Below are 17,435 nucleotides of genomic sequence, written 5' to 3' on the forward strand. Positions count from 1 at the left end.
GTCTTATGTTTTTACGAATAAGGACAGGGTAGCCGTACACTCTGATCTCTTTTGAAGTTATTTATTCAAGACCGATGTTTCTGCAAACAGTCTTTATCAAGGTTGTCTTTTTTTTAAAATGTATTGAATCGGTTCGTGCTTGTTTTATGTTATGTCTGTCTTTCTTAATCATTTTTATTCAAGAGATTATTTTGTTGGTTATTCTCGTCCTTCAGCTGTCATCACGGACAAGCTTTTTTTGCTCACCTTTGTGGAAAAGAACCAGGTGTGCCTGGTTCACATGGCCAAGAAGACCCAGGGTTCCCCTGAGTCCAGTCGACGCGTGGACAAGCTCTCTCCATCAGAGATTAAGGTGAGAACAACCCACAACCCCCCACTCTCCTGCCACTTCAAACTCACACAAACTGTTACCATGCCTCCCCCCAATACACACACACACACACACACACACACACACACACACACACAGAGACACACAACCTGTTGGTCAGGATAGGTGGATAGGGGATATGTGGTGACTCAATTAAAGCCACTTAAGGACCCAGGGGGTGCCTCTAGTTGTTTGGCTTTTTGTGGTGATTAGGAGCGGGCTTACCTTCCCCGCTTCACCACAGGGGAATGACACAGCAGCAATTACCCAGCATCCTCTCCTCCATCTGTACACCCTGGGGGCCACCTTGGGGCAGCAGGACTGGTCAGTAAATAACCACAAATGATCTGTCTGTCGGGAAAAAAATAAAGTGTCGAAATCTCTTAACTGTTTTTTAGTGGCTTTGTGGAGTTTGTGAAAGCCCCCCTTTAAAGTTTAGATCTCCTCACAGTGTCAAATAACACCCTCTATCATAAATATTTGTACGGAATCCACATTGACTTCATGGCACCATATAGGCTTCTGAGGATAAGGCTATTGTCATTCTCTAGGCCACAGTTACACAGTGTTTAATTTTTAAGAGCACGCTGATTGACCCAGTGTGTTAATGCCGTCCTGAGATTTGATAGATACGGTCTTCGAAGCGTAAAGAGAATTCATGGGAGACACAATGAGCTAAACAACAGTAAAAACTCACCCATTTCACAAAAACACAGAGCTCTAGAGTTTAATTACTGTACCTAGCATATCATGTTCTAGTAGTCAATGTTAGGCTGATTGACACAGTAACCGATTACATTAATAATGTAGCAGCGATAAAATCATAAATAAGGGAATACGTCTGAATATCTGATATTCTCGAAGAATCGGATCCAGCCGGCAGCCATATTTGATCCTCAACCCTTTCCCCCCAGAAGTAAACTCTTCCCATCAGATAGGTGAACATCTTTCTTCTCGCCCTGAACGGAGCTTGCATGCAGACGTGCAGATAAATGACCCATTCACATTGCTATCGGTGCCGTTTCCATAGAAGTGCTGGACTAAAACGAGTGCATAGAAATATAAATTCAGTGTGGCTCATATTCTCTGTGTCCACTTGCTAGAAGGGTGATAGATGTGTGGTATAAAGAAGGAGCCAGAGGCAGGCAGGCAGGCAGGCAGGCAGACAGACAGACAGACAGACAGACAGACAGACAGACAGACAGACAGACAGACAGACAGACAGACAGACAGACAGACAGGCGGGGGGGCAGACAGACAGAGAGACAGACAGACAGACAGGCAGGCGGGGGGGCAGACAGACAGAGAGACAGACAGACAGACAGGCGGGCAGACAGACAGACAGACAGACAGACAGACAGGCGGGGGGGCAGACAGACAGAGAGACAGACAGACAGACAGGCAGGCGGGGGGGCAGACAGACAGACAGACAGACAGACAGACAGGCAGGCGGGCAGACAGTGGGGTTTTTGGAGGACGCCTGTTCTAAGCCAAAAGGAGGATCTGCGTTGATGGGGTGAGGGGGTAGCTCTATAATTGCATGGATTTCTTTCACTCTGTGATGTTCACCCAGCTTATGCCTCTGCCGAGGAGACGCAAAGGTTGGGGGGGAGGGGGTTGGGGCAGGGTCAAGTTCGACCCTCTACCCCACTTTTGGGGCAGAAGGAAAAAAACAAAAAAAACAGGGTGATCTTTTCTTCCTTCTGTTTTTTTCCTTCTCACTCCGCGCATTCTTTTATTCATTTATATAATTATATATCCCCACACCACCCCCAAAAAATTTGGTCCACATATTTTTTTAAAAAATGGAGGGAAGAGGCTTTATTCCATCCCCTGAAAGCATTAACCCCATTTTAATGGCCAGAGCCAAGTGGTGAGATCACAATTTGGATGAGTCTGATTATGTGCTAAATACAATACATAAATGCATCGGGCCCTTAACACCCATTGCTCCGTGGCGTTATAGCATTACTGTCGGCCTTTGTTGCGGCACAGACGGGAATATGAAAGCAATCTCTCCTGTAGTGCGCCTGGATCCAGAAGCCCACGGCTGATAAGGGGACCCCCCTGGCCTCTCCCAGTGTTTGGTCCAGTAGGCTAAGCTTTGAGTCTAATCCCCCAGAAAGCAGTTTGATTATTGCTGACCAGCAAACGCCAGCAAGATGGCAAGTTGGAGGGGAGGGGACGGGAGTGTGTGTGTGTGTGTGTGTGTGTGTGTTTGGGAAGAGGAGGAGAGTAAAAGAAGATATGTGTTCTCCCCCTCCTCTGTGTGGTGTGTGTGTGTGTGTGTGTGTTTTTTTTTGGCGTCTCTTGATATATTTTTGGGGCGATTTTGGTCCGTCTCATTGCTGTGAAATGTGGGTGGGGGAAATCTAAACCTAGCTCCTCTCACTCCCTCCTCTCTCTCTATATCTCTGGTGCCTTTAAACAGCCATCACAAAGCCAAATGATCTTTCAGCACCGAGACTCCCACCATTTCCCCACCCGAATCCCACCACCAAACACACCCCCCCCCCACCCCCACCCCCATTCCCTCGCTCATGCCTGCACTTTCCTCCCATCTCCAACATGGCGGCGGGTCGAGGCAGCCGCGAGTCTGGGAATGGCGAGATAGAGCTGTTGACACGCGGGGAAGACGCCATTGTGTTGTGACTGGCGCAGATAAACCCCAGCGCCATAAAAGGCGGTATGGAAATCGCTCTTGTTACAGAAAAGCAAATAAGCTCCGTGGTCCCCACATAAAAGACCGGGGTCATAGCAGAAGACCTTCAAGTTGGAAGGCTGCATTCATTTGCGTCGGGGGTTTTATCTGTGCCCCCCTCCACCCCCCCTCCCCCACGTACAATGCGTCTTGTTTAGTGTTGTGGTGGTTATTGGACGGCCCCGTTCTCCCGATGAACTGTGCCGGGCACCTTGAGATCTCATTACAGGAGCAGTCCGCAGCCCTTAGTGCGTAGGAGCGTGTCTGTATTTGCGGGCAAACAACCTCCCGCCACCAGAAAAAAATGCCGAACAAACATGGTTATTGAAATGAATTATCTGAAAAAGGGGGAGCCTGAAACCCTGAATGCCCCAAAAGTGACACATGAAACCTTATTACTAAAGCAACACCCCGCTATATAATCGAAAGAAAGTCTCTTATCTCTCACCCTTTCTCTCTCTCTCTCTCTCCCTCCCTCCCTCCCTCTGTCTTTCTCTTGTGCCAAGCTGGACACCCACCTCATGGGCACCATGGCGGGGCACGGTCTGATCCCTCCTAGCCTGCACTTGTGTATGTTGATCGTCTTGCCCTTGTTTTGTTTTGTTTGTTGTTTTCGTTCTTTAATTTTACATGTCTCATCTCTCCGCCCCTACACCATACCCCAACACCCCCCCCCCCCCCCCCCCCCCCCAGGTTTCGAGCGTGGTGCTGCCCAGTGGAGCGGGTCGGCGCCTGGGCCGGCGCGTGGGGCTGAGTCGCTCGCAGGACGTGGCCGTGTGCTGGTGGCCGGCGCCTAACGATGAGGAGGCCCGGCCTTGGTCTCCACTCCCCAGCGAGGCCGACAGGGCCAACCTGGTTCTGCTCAGCTGCTCTGACCCCGCGGGCCTCAAGGTGAGAGCCAGGTCCATCACACATGGGGTGTGTGTGTGTGTGTGTGGGGCGGGGTAGTGAGCACTGGGCTGAAATGTAAACACACACTGGTCAGTTAATAAATAGGGCATAACCTCTTAAATAATGGAAAGGGCTCTAATGATGCTGCAGTGATGCTTGAGTGATCAGGGGCCAGGCCAGTCTCTCGCCCCCCCTCCACTGTTTTTCTGTCTTCTTCTCTCACCTCCTGTTCTTGTTGTTAGTCGTGTTCTCTGCATTTTTTAGTCATGCTCTCTGCCTTTTGTTGTCACGTGTCAACTTTAGTTCCATATGTGCAACGCCATGGCTTTTTCAGCACTGCACACGCAGCGGTTCCGCTATATATGTCATCATGACTCCAGCTTAGGTAACAGAGATGATGTTATTTTGGGAAGCATAAGAGAGTTTTCTCTAGACTAGACACTAGCGGACTTTGATCTCCCAGGAGTTCCACGGCAGCAGACGTCAAGGAAGCATAATGCTGCTGGTGTCTTCTCCTACAGCAGTCACAGTCCTTCCCCTCTCCACGCTGCCATAGAGCTTCAGCAGTAGCCTACAGTAGCATAGCCTTAGACATCTCAGGGGTGGCGTTTCAATTTCATTCCATTCAGTTTATTTATTTATTTGTTGGTAAAGATGGGGAACTAAGCCGTGATTTGGGCACAGTGCACTGGCAGCATGGCTGCCATGCCACCCCACAAACCCACTGGTACCCCAACCACCCACCCCCGCCACTCCCCTTCAATCCGACGCCACCACTCCGCTCTGGTAAAGAAGCGGGAATGTCGCACGCAGCAGACGATCCCAAATTTTCCGAGTTGCGCAGCTTAAGAAATGATAGCACGCCGTCTCTTAAACACATGCAAAATATTCACGAGCGTGGAGGGGGTGGTGGTGGTGGTGGGGGGGGGGGGGGGGTGGTAGGTGCAAAGAAATAAGAGTCGAGGCAAAGACGAGAGCGAGAGGAGGGAGGGAGGCTATGGAGAAGGAGTGAAAGCGAAGCGTTACCAATTGCATATGCACATAATGAAAACAAACGCGGAGGGCTGCAGGGGGAAGGGGGGGAGGGGGGGGGGGGGGTTGGAAAGAAATAAATAAACAGGCAAGCAAGCAAGGATGCCGGGCGGTTCAGACGGTTTGGAACCCGCACTGGATTTATCTTAGTCCTTCACCTATTTTTTTTTTTTTTTTCATTTTCTCCCCCCTTCTCTGCTTAAAGAACATTAAAGTCTCCTTGCCTGCATCGTTTCTAATTAAAGTGTTTGTTGTCATTTTCAGATCCGCAGTGTGAAATTAAGCTAGCAGTTTATGTAAGACCCATGGAGCAAATCAAACACTTTGCTCATCAGAAAGGCTGGGACTTCAATCACTTCAAGCTCATATATATGTTCCTTTTGTTAAGTTTGCTATCTGCATGCTAAGCCAATTTTCTACTTAAGTCTCTGGCATTTAAAAGTCTGATTTATTTCCCTATGTGGTCTTAATTCTTACCCCTCACTGATAAGAAGAGCCAAGGCACGCTGGAAGAAAAAAAATATGTACTGGTATGTGTGCCGGTTTATGCAGCAGTTTAACATTTTTAACGATTCCCTCTTGCTGGAATTTAATAATCTTAATGGAAAAAAGCAAACAGATGCACATATTTTTCCAACTTAATGTTGTTATTGTTGCTGTTGTTTTATGTCTGTCTGTTTGTGTGCATGTGTGTTTATAATTTCACTCTTATGTGTATATATGTGTGTGTTTTGTGTGTGTGTGCGTATCCTGTTATCTATCTTCTAACACTTATCCCCCTTGGTTGTCTGTGTATGTTTATGATGCCAGTCGTGCGACTGCTGAGACATTTCCAGACACATTTTACAACACAAATGAGCACTGTAGGAAAACGCCTTGCTCATTATACTTCAATAACCACATTTGCAAAAGACTAAAGATATTTATTAGCATTTCATATTATCACTTTAGCTTAACATCTTGATGAATTTACATTCACGAAGATAAAAGAAAAAAAAAAGTGTAATTACAACAAATCACAACTTCAAAGAAGTTCAAAATCTCTTGTTGTTGCTGTATTTCCTAACTGGGTTAGAAGTGGGGTTGGGGGGGGGTAAGCCTGTGGTCTGTAGGCCATCTCCCCCTCCATCTCTCTCTCTCTCTCTCTCTCTCTCTCTCTCTCTCTCTCTCTCTCTCTCTCTCTGTCTCTCTCTCTCTCTCCGTCGTGCATAAGGGCAGTATGTGCAGGAGCCAGTGGAGGATTTCATGGCACACCAGGCTGACAAGTATCTGTGCAGAGGCAACGGGATTGCTGCTAGCCGCATCTGCGCCCCAATCTGGAGACCAAAAAACTTATTCAGGAGTCACCACCCTCTCCTCGTTTATCTCTCTCTCCTCTCTTCCTTTTCCTCCCCCACTCTCTTACTCCTTCTCTTTCTCTCTCTCCTTCTCTCTCTTTCTCTCTCTCTCTCTGCTCCGTGGGCTGGAAAATTGGCTCAAAAAGGGCACTGCTGTGAACAAGGGCTGGCACTCAGCTGGACGATGCTGGGTTTATCTTTCATGCCTCCCGAAGAAAAAAGGAGAGAGTTCAGAGAAGAATAGGGGAGAATAGTTTTGACCAGTCACTGAAACCAATAACTAGGAAAGACCTACTTACCGCTGTTACTTCCCTCTCTCTCCCTCTCCTTCTCTCTTTCTCTCTCTCTCTCTTTCTCCCTCTCCCTCCCTCTGTCTCCCTCTCCTTCTCTCTTTTGCTCTCTCTTTCTCCCTCTCCCTCCCTCTCTCTCTCCCTCTCTCTCTCCCTGGCTGCGTTTGAGCTCTGGAGGTGCGTGGAGATGCCGTTTGTCTTGGGCTCACTTTGTGAAATTGAATCTCTCATTGTTTCAGGAACAGCTGTGGGGATTTGAGGCGTCTCTCAATGCAGGTCTTAAGAAGGATCACCCTGTGAAGATGTTAAAGCGCTTTTCAACGAGGGCTGGGGGAGGGGGGGTGGGGGGTGGATGAGAGGTGGGCACCCCCAAAATGGCCCACAGTGCTGCGACAGATGCCAGCTAACGAACGGCTGCCACGGTTACCTTTTTTGTTGTGTTTTTGTTATCATTTTTGCTGTCTGTATTTTTTGTGGTTATTTTGGTTGTTGGTGTGTGTGACGCTGAGGCTGTGTGAAAGTTCTGTGTGTGTGTGTGTGTGTGTGTGTGTGTTGTCCTGTCCTGCTGAAGTGAGAGCCCCACTCCTCAGTGGGATAAGCCCAGCAGAGAGCCTGGGTTGTGGCCATCCACAGTGGGATAAGCCCAGCAGAGAGCCTGGGTTGTGGCCATCCAACTGGCCTCTCCCGGCCGGCCGTGGCTGTGGCCGTGGAGAGCGTGCGCCGGGGTCGGCGGGGGCTGCTGGTGCCAAGGCCCAGGCCAGCTGCGGCTGAAGCCCAGAGGACGGGGCCCGTGGTTGGGGCAGGTGTGGCTCAGCGGGCCCCGCCACTGTGGAGAGCTGGCAGCGATCCGGATCTCTCCTCTGTGCTGTCAGCACCTCCTCCCCTCCTCTCCCCTCCCCTCCTCTCCCCTTTCCCATCCCTCCCCCCACCTCCTCCCCTCCCTCCCTCTCTCCCTCCACCGCCCCCCTGGGGAGCAGCAGGAGCCGGCCCTGGGGATTATGGGAAAAAAAAAAAATCATCTGCTTCCTCACATAGACCATAGGCAACCTGCTTAACTCCCTTTTTGGCACTCGCCGACAAAACCCAGCTTTGCGCCAGCCAGCCCCGATCCCCCCGTTCTGTCTACACGGCGAAATGAACCACACTCATTACTGCAGGCAACTGCGAGAAAAGGGGGGGACAAAAAAAAAAAAAAGCCCTGAATGCTTTTTTCCGATAGGGACTTTTTAAGCCTGTGTGTGTAGAGGTTAAATCTCCAAACAAATTTACAGAATGCCTCATTGTAGCGGTGGCACATGGCGGCGATATCTTTTGTCACAGTGCCCCTGTTTGCGCAAGTGATGTAGCACACACGCTGAATATTAACTTTACACGTGTCTTACACGCTGGGCCGGCCACGAGCCTCGCCACCACGGCCATGGTCAGCGCGTCCTGTCACGGCCTCCCTCACACACAACTGTATCCCCAAGCGGGAGCAGGTTTTCACCCTGTATCGATCGGCCATCGACAGGAGGAAAGAATGTATAAATGTCTCATCAAGTGATATTTAAAAATGTCATATACATGGCAGCCTGATCAATAGGGCATTTGTGATTCTGTTTGATTTATTAGACCAGGAGATGGGGAGTGGGTGAGAGGGATGATCTGAAGGTGCTGTTTATAGACAGAATCTTTATAACACTATTGTATTAGCCCTGTTTGTACAGCTTGTTCATTTTCTCTCGCTTCTCTCATACCCCCTTCCCCTCTGAAGTCCTGGATTTTTTCTCTTTATAGTCCCACATGTATTTTTTGTCTATATTTATTTTATGTTCCCCATTGACTGTTACTCTCTCTCTCGCTCTCTCTCTCTCTCTCTCTCCTCCTCCTCCTCCTCCTCTTCCTTCTCCTCCTCCTCCTCTCCCCCTGTCTCTCTCTGTGTGCAGGTGCTGAGCTGTGTGCGTACCCAGGGCGACCCACTGGACTGCAGCTTTAGCCTGACTCAGCCGTACCAGCTGCTGACGGTTGAGGTGCCCGCGGACGCCCCCTCGGGACCTGACGCCTCAGTCACCACGGTCACGGCCCTGAGCGCCACTTACGAGAGCGCCCGCGGCCGCCTGCAGCGCCTGTCCGTCCAGCGGCTGACCCTCCCCTCCCGGCCAATCAGCTGCGCACGCGACCCCTCCGAGAGCCGCCTCCTGCTGGGCCTGAGCGACTCGTCGCTGGTGCTGCGCGACTGGGGCCACGCCAGGCTCTCGCTGCGTGTCCACTGCCCCATGCTGCCCAGCCTGTGCGCCTGGCACCCGGCGGGGGCCCTCCTGGTGGTCGGGGGAGGCCAGGGCGAGCTGCAGTGCTTCGACCTGGGCCTGGCGCCCCTACCCCTGCGGCTGCTGGACGAGGAGCAGCCCTGCCGGTCCCCGGGCCCTAGCCTCCAGCTGTGCCGCCACCTGAGGGCCCCCGGGGGTCTGGTGGGGCTGCAGTGGGCTGCCGCCCAGTGGGGCAGTCAGGCGGCGGGGGACGGGGGGCTGGAGGTCCATGACCTGCTGCTGCTCAGCTTCCATGGAGGACCCGTGGCTGCACTGAGGCTGAAGCTGGGTGAGTGTACTGTGTGTGTGTGTGTGTGTGTAGGTACTGGTAGGGGTGTGTGTGTGTGTGTGTGTGTGTGTGTGTGTGTGTGTGTGTGTGTGTGTGTGTGTGTAGGTACTGGTAGGGGTCTGTGTGTGTGTGTGTGTGTGTGTGTGTGTGTGTGTGTGTGTGTGTGTGTGTGTGTGTGTGTTTTCTGTGTGTGTGTGAGTGTGTGTCTAGTGTGTGTGTGCGTGTACAAGTCAGTTTGTGTGTGTGTGTGTGTGTGTGTGTGTGTGTGCATGTATGTGTGTGCACATGGGCAAGCAAGCCAGGAGGAAAAGGGTGAAGTGCAGAGAACAAAGGGAAGCGAGCAGCTGTTTGACAGATGAGGAGGACAGAGAGATGGCAAGAAATAGATTGACATTGGACACGAGCAGTAAAGTGAGAGAAATGAGAGAGAGAGAGAAAGAGGGACGGAAAGAGAGAGTGAGAGAGCAAGGTAACTGAGAGAGAAAATAAGAGAGAGAGGGAGAAGGGGCTGTGCTACCAGGATGGGCTCAGCTTGACCAGAAGGCTCCCAGGAGTAGTGGGCGCTGGTGTGTGTGCTGCTGGTGCGGACGGTTCATTTAGCTCCTCTGCAGTTCCCCTCCACTGACTGCTTGCTCTGGAGGTGCCAGCTCACCAAACCAACACTGCAGCCACTAATCAACAGTCCCCCTTTAATACCTCAACTAATTAGTTCATTTTCAGTACCTGGGACTCTGACGTACACCTATGATAAATGATACCTCCGGTCACACACACATACACACACACACACACACACACACACACACACACACACACACACACACACACACACACACACACACACACCGCGTTCAGTTTAATTTGGCAGTCACACAGAGGGAGGAGCCTCAATTGTAGAGGTCACTCAATAATTGCCCTGAGGCCAGAGCCTCCAGGAGAATTGTGGGATGTATTTTTGCCGATAAATCATTTACAGTGGCCGCGCGTCCCTCGGGGGGGACTCAGATAAAGTTTGCCAATCAAAACCTGCCAAGCCAGCCTTGTTTAATTGTGACTTTGGAGGAAGATGTGACACATTGCAGCTCAACTGAAGTTTGAAGGAGAGGAGAAGAGAGAGAGAGAGAGAGAGAGAGAGAGAGAGGGAGAGAGGAATAATTGGAGAAGGGAGGGAGGCAGTAGGACGACAATAGTCCCCTTTCTCCTCTGATCATGTGCCAGGGTTTTGATGAAGAAAGTGAAAAAAAAAAAACAGAAAGGAAAAAAGAAAACGTGCATCTCTGTGTTAACGGGTAATTCAGGGGGACGGGTGTGCGGCGCGTTTGGGTTTGTTTGTTTGTTTGTTTGTCTGCCTGCTTGTTTCGCTTGCTCCTTTATTTATTGACTCATTTCATTAAGGCCGCTACATGATAGAGTGAGCTAGAAGCAGCGGAGGAAGAAAGCCTTGGCACGCCTCCAGCTTTCCAGAAGAAGCCTCTTTTTCTCCCCTCTCTCTTCCTCTCTCTCTCTTTCTCTCTCTCTCTCTCTCTCTCTCTCTCTCTCTCTCTCTCTCTCTCTCTCTCTCTCTCTCGTGATGCCTTTTTTTTCCCCGCCACCTCTCCAGTTATCTCATCTGGGCACACGTTTGCTGGAGTTGCTCTGGTTTGCAGACGGGATATTGAAGGGCAGCTGGGTTCCACGCTAGGAGAAGGCAGAGAGAAAGAGGGAGAGGGAGAGGGAGAGGGAGAGGGGGACAGAGAGGGAGAGAGAGAGAGAAAGAGAGGGAAAGAGAGCACAAGAGGGGAGAGGAAAGGAAGACTAATTTGCACATTGAAATCAAAGCAGAAACAAATTTAGCACAGCGTTATAATATTTCGTTGTGACAGTTGCGTCATGTTAGCTGCTGTTGTCTTCACTGCCACATTTTTTTCCACCGACATTAGGCCAATGGGACTGGAAAATCATCTAAATTGCTTAATTTGGTGCAGAACGTTCCTCTTATTCCGAGCGTGTGTGATACGACTCATGAGCGTGTCGGAATATTCCTTAATATTTCACCGTAGTCTTCCAAGCGGGAAACAGTGTGTGTTCAAAACAGTTTGGGCCCCTAAAGCCAAATGGTGTCCTGTTTATTTTTTGTTTATTGGTTGTTGTCGTCGTCGTTGTTGTTTACTCAGAGTGTAGAAGCACACACCTGGGGTGCAGAGGCACAGGTGGGACTGACAACTCTAACAGTGACACGCTGCTGCACAGTCAAGCTCTTAGGAGCACACTCTCCACACTTCTAACCTTGATACCTTCTTGATTTTCTGTATTCATGCAGTCTAACAACTGTCAGACTGTCTGGTTCTGTTATTTTATTAAAGCTTTGAAATAAGTGGACATTCCCTCTCCTCAAAGGACTTTTCTGGAGCTGGATAGGGACACATTAACCTGGTCCTTGTCATGAAAGCTTGCATATATCACTGCAGTTTGATTGTCCCCCTGCCGTCATTGTTATCTCTGGAAGTACAGTATATTATAATTACCTTCTGATTGTCAGTTTTCCCATTGGTTTGCTTATCAGGCTCTGAAATGACATGCCCACCCTGACACAAGCACATTTTATTTTGATTTTGACTTCCTGTTTTTGTCAGCGCTGTTCTTACACTTTTTGTCATGAGTTATCTCCCCCCAACTCATGGACTGTGTGTAAGTCGCTGCTCTCTGCAGGACGTCGAGGAGTCCTGAGCGTGATTTTTGCACCTTGTGTTTGTGTCACCAAAAGCAAACGGGGGGATTTTTTTCCTGTGGATAATCCGCCCCTCTCTCTCTCTCTCTCTCTCTCTCTCTCTGCGCGTATGCTGCTTTTCCGTCTCCAAAGAGACTTAGCCAGGAACAGACGGTGACGCACGGCTCAAATGTTTCTTCTTCTTTCTCCTCCCCACCCCATCCATGGGAAGCTCAGCTGATGCGTTCGCCACATTAGCGGGCTCTTTAGAGGATTTAGGCTGGGCCGTCTGCTAATTGCCTGCTTGTAATTTTAATTGGGCGCACCCATCTCCCCACCCCACTCCCCACCCCTCACTCACACCATTTTCCTCTAAATCAATTAGACAATATGGTGGCTGTCCAAAGAAAGAAACACTCTCCACACTCACACGTGACGCCGTCGCTGATGGAGGACACGTGTACCTGGCCAGGGTCACCCTCCTGGGTGCCGCCCGTATCAGATTAGGCTGAGGCCACATACCCAGGGCTCTCCTGTGGAATTACCAGCAGAGAGGGGAGGATCATGGGGGTCAAAAACAATAACGCCCTGTCAAATTGGGTTGCTCTGGCGGACAGGATTCAGAGCCTGTGTGTTTGTGTGTGTGTGTGTGTGTGTGTGTGTGTGTGTGTGTGTGTGTGTGTGTGTGTGTGTGTGTGTGTGTGTATGTGCGTGTGTGCGTGTGTATGTGTGTCCGCCACTGTGAGTGTGTGATCTTCATTATGACAGTTGCGCGTGCCCCTTTTGTTTTGGCCGGTTTGTGAAGAGAGCTCACTGGCTTTAGCTCCTGTTGAGGAATGAACAAGGTTAAGCGGCGCTCCGATTGATTCTGCCTTTCTGCCGCCGGTGATTCAATACCGGCGGATTAGCGGACTGCTGAATAATTAAGTCCACTCTTTTTGTGCTTGTACCGGCAGTGGAGGTGTCGGCTGCCGCGGGTGATTACTGCTCATTGTGATCACAGGCCCTCGGTCCGGACTGCCGTCTGCCACAGTCACGGAAACCCCGTGCGGCAGAGAGAGAGAGAGAGAGAGAGAGAGAGAGAGAGAGAGAGAGAGAGAGAGAGAGAGAGAGAGAAAGGGGCGGAGGAAAAGAAGGAGAGAAGGCAAGGCGGTGTGAGAGAGGAAAGGTGACAATTGAATTTCCCCTTGGGGATCAATAAAGTATCTATCTATCTATCTATCTATCTATCTATCAATTGAACGGAATTAAATATGATGGAGAAGAATTGAGGAAGGGGGAAGATGATGGGTATGGGAGCACGTGTGGGTGGTGAGTCTGATGAAGAGCGTGTAGCTCGAAAACGTTCACTTGGTGAAATAAAAGATAAAGCAAAACGGGAGCAAGTGTGCGGACATTCAATTTAGTTTTTTTTGATTGGCACGTGTGGGTGGGGAATAAACAAAGAGAATGATGGGGGGGGGGGGGGGGGGGGGGGTGGGGGGGGGTTGGTGGGGGAGACAGCAGGTGTCAGGTGAAGGGTCTCACACGAGGGTGAAGAGGAAGGCTGACAGGAGATTGACCACAGAGGAGAAAAAGAATATGAGAGAAACAGAAAACGTGTCCAGTTAGCTATATCACATGTCAGCTGGCCTTTCTGTGAACTTTGCGTGAAAAGCCAAAACAACACAAGCAACCGAGGAAAACAAAGAACCTTTCAAATTATTATGCAAGTTTTGTGGAAAACATGCTCTCTCTCATATATGCTAGGCATAACATGTGCCCTCTCATCCAGACATCGCACGCCCTTCTCCCATGTTTACATATATATATACTCTGTGCATGGTATGGACGCCACAACTGCCTTGTTGACACTCCATGTATATTCTAGCCCAGCGCTTTTAGCCTGCAGCGCAAGGATGCTGTCAAGCAGAGCGAGCTGATCGATGCGGCCGTCGATGCCAATCTGGCGCCGTGCAGTGCCTTTAAAGATCTTCTGCCAGTTACTTACCCCCGATGCCTGACCCTGCCCAGAGAACCCCTTCACGTTCTCCTTCACTATCTGTGTGTGGGGGAAAGTGCGTCCACATGACGTCTAGCTGATAGCCCTCTGCACTGACGGGAGCTGAGAGGAGGGCTATCAGCGAGGCGGCTGACCTACAGGGCCCAGGGCGGATGATGACCGTCTCAGTGGGTGCGGACGGAGGCAGCTTGGTGTCCGCCAAGTGGACGAGGAATGTGTGGGGCCTAATTGGCTTGAGTTTGGAGGGCAAGTGACCATTAGCATAAGATAGCTGTGAGCACAGAAACCAGTTGGAGAGAGAGAGAGGAATGCATTATGTGGCAGTCTTCCAATGATAGTGTTACCTGCCTATGAAAAAAAACAGTGTGTGAAAGTGCTCTCAACCAGGAAACATGTTTTCCTTTTTGTTCCACAGAAGGTCATGGTATAAACAGTCACATCCATCCATCCATGATATATATATATATTACAGGAGGATACCATTAATATTATATGTCCCAGTAATGTATGATGTATGCTGTAGTAAATTGGTTTATAATATGTATATATATTTAGAATTTATATATATCTTTGTGCATGAAATTGATTTTGACTGTGGATTGTTTGTGTCACCAAAGCAAACGAGGGATCGGGAATGTTTTTTCCCGTGATAATCTGGTTGTCGTCCTGTCCCTGCAGGCGCACTGACGAGCGGTCAGCTGGGTCCGGTGGAGCTGGTTCTGCAGCGGCTGCGGCACGGACAGGTGGACGAGGCACTGGGCATCCTGGCAGCGCTGGACTGGGGTGTGGCGGGCGGCGAGTGCTACCGTGCCCTGAGTGCCGTCACCGAACACCTGCTGAGGCTGCCGCTGGACGCCGAGCGCGAGGGTGAGAGAGAGATCGACAGCCCCTCGTCCCATCCTCTTCATCTCCATTCTCCCACTCCTCCTCATCCTCATCCTCCCAGCCCTCTCCTCGGGGGTGTGGGGAGCCACTCCATATCAGCTGTCCGCTGCGCTTTGTTTTATGTCCGATAGCGCTGTAGTCACATTATGTTAACAGAAAAGAGCCTGTCAAATCAAATCAAACAAATTACGACCGCTGTTTGGTTGAGTGATTTCACATAATTGTGAGTGGTAATTGTTCAGAGAAACATGTGCAAAACTAATCAAACTCCTGGCTCAGCTGCACCAGTGATGCCCTATCTGCTTCAGGCCGCTAGAATAGACCTCTGTGTCAGGACTGTCTGTGTGAGAGCCCATGTGTCAGCTCTATATATAGTAGTACCAGTATCAGGCTTTTATACTTGAATGGTCTGCCACAAAGCTGTACTTTCTTACTCCAGTTTTTGTAAAGTTAATTCATTGGCTCCAGAGAAAGGTTTTTCAGATTACTCATTTGATTTGATTATAGAGGTATGTTTTCTTTGTTTACTGAATATTGATAGGTGACACAGTTGATACCGCTGTATTGTTTAAATGTTTAATTCTGCATGTTTGTAAGGGATTTGATGCCATGTTCAGTGTGTGTGTGTGTGTGTGTGTGTGTGTCTCCACGTCTCCACTCCACGTGCAGCCCACCTGGAGGCCGCTCTGGGTGTGTTCTACGCTCCGTCTCGGCCAATGTCCGACACAGTGGTTCTGGAGTTCAGGGAGCCCATCAGCAGATATGCCCGTCGCTTTTTCCAACACCTGCTCAGGTGAGACCCCCCCCCCCCCCCCCCCCCCCCCTTCCCCTGCTTCTGCCTCTCAAGTGACCCCACCTTCACACGGGCAACAGGGGTTTAGTGCAGGGATTGCAATCCAGATTTAGAAGTGAGTATATTTCCAGTTCTCAGCAGCAATATATGACATGTGGAACACACAAGAAGAGATGAATTATCCCACGTGTGATATCAGTGATGTGTCTTGCTCCATATACATTCATTTTATGATGATTAAATACGATAAAGATACAGTTGAGTGTTGGCTGGTGTCCAGAGAAGTGCACTAGTAGCCCTAGAGAAAAAGAAAGATGTGATCATAGTGGGATGATGCATATGACTGGCTCTGTGCTCTCAATTTGTTTAGTTTACATTTTTTAAGTGTTCAAAATTTGCTAAAGAGCGAGTCTCACTGTCTACACTTGCGTTGTAATATCCACCAAATGGATGACTTTGTGTTAGGTTGGTTGAAATAATGTTCCCAGCTATATGTTGTGCATGTGTTCCTGTGTTCCTCTTGAGCTATTCTCCCTCTCTGTCTCTTTATTTGAAACCTGTGGATAGTGAATCAGATCAAGCCAATAGAATTCAGAACCTGCACTTGAAATTCACTCGGGTGCCTGGAAAGCCTGGATAGTTTGTGCACGTCTCCGTTGTCATTCACACATTGGCATTCTCGTCGTGTTTGTCTCAGGCACCAGCGGTTTTGAAAAGGCCTTCCTCCTGGCTGTGGACATTGGGGCGCGAGACCTTTTTATGGTGAGTATCTTTATAATCCGTTCATTATCACTCTCCGTGAGTGCCTCGTCTGTCGTTTGACCCTGCAGTGGTCTTCTCTCCACAGTTCACAGCCACAGAGTAGTTTAGCAGGTTTTTGTTTCGTAGCCATGAGGTACTCCATGTGTGTCTTTGTGTGTGTTTTTTTTTTTTTTTTTTTGTCGTTGTTGTTGTTGGATTTTTTTGTCGTCTCCCATACCGTAGCAAGGCGAGACCGGCCCATTGAGTGTTTCATTGGAGGACGGGAGCAGGAACAGTGGAGTCTATTTTTCAGGGCTCTTTTCTCTCTCTCTCTCTCTCTCTCTCCCTCTCTCTCCCTCTTTCTCTCTATCTCTCTCTCTCTCTCTCTCTCTCTATCTCTCTCTCTCTCTCTCTCTCTCTCTCTCTCTCTCTCTCTATCTCTCTCTCCTCTCCTCTCGCTCTTTCAGCTCGCTGTAAATGCCCCTGTGTGTGTGACCCCTTTCGTGGGGCCCTCCTTTCTATCCATGCTCCGCCAACACCCTACCCATTAATGCTCACGCTGGGCAGCCACCCACCACCACCACCAGCAGCAGCAGCTCCAGCACCAGCACCAGCAGCCCCACCCTTCTCCTCTCCCCTACATCACTCGGGTGGTGCTGGTCCGATTCAGTCGCCTCTAAGTGCTGCTGCTGAGGACACCAATTGAAAAGGTGGAGCTGAGGCTGTAGACCTTGAAAGAGCACAGAAGAGAAAGGGAGAGAGAGAGAGGGGGGGGGGGACAGAGAGGGGGGAGAGAGAGGGAGGAAGAAGGGAGGGAGCGAGGGAGTAGAAAGAAAGCTGTTTTGTCACTTAAGAGACGCATGAAAAATAAAAGAAAATGAAAGAATGAGAGAGAGAGGAAGACCAGAGCAGAGAAATGAGAGAGAGAGGAAGACCAGAGCAGAGAAATGAGAGAGAGAGGAAGACCAGAGCAGAGAAATGAGAGAGTATGAAATTATGAATACCCTCATACTTTCCTCTTCTTCTTTTTTTCATAATTTATTTCTTTTGACTCGTTTGTAGGAAACAACAAAGAGAGCAGCGAGTGCGAGCTAAAAGCAATGGCGTTTCACCTCACGGCCACCCTCCACCAC

At 49.7% G+C, this 17,435-nt stretch overlaps 1 protein-coding gene across 1 annotated transcript in view; it reads left to right on the forward strand.

Moving 5' to 3' along the window:
* Positions 1-17,435, forward strand: part of LOC121684948 (WD repeat containing planar cell polarity effector) — a 72,096-nt gene that overhangs the window by 36,147 nt on the left and 18,514 nt on the right. Inside the window, exons 8-11 of the mRNA XM_042065114.1 lie at positions 216-352; positions 3,765-3,962; positions 8,547-9,195; positions 14,562-14,750. Coding sequence (XP_041921048.1) covers positions 216-352; positions 3,765-3,962; positions 8,547-9,195; positions 14,562-14,750 — 1,173 coding nt within the window. The remainder of the gene's footprint in view (positions 1-215; positions 353-3,764; positions 3,963-8,546; positions 9,196-14,561; positions 14,751-17,435) is intronic.

The sequence above is a fragment of the Alosa sapidissima genome, chromosome 16, assembly GCF_018492685.1.
Source record: "Alosa sapidissima isolate fAloSap1 chromosome 16, fAloSap1.pri, whole genome shotgun sequence".
Classification (NCBI taxonomy): Eukaryota; Metazoa; Chordata; class Actinopteri; order Clupeiformes; family Clupeidae; genus Alosa; species Alosa sapidissima.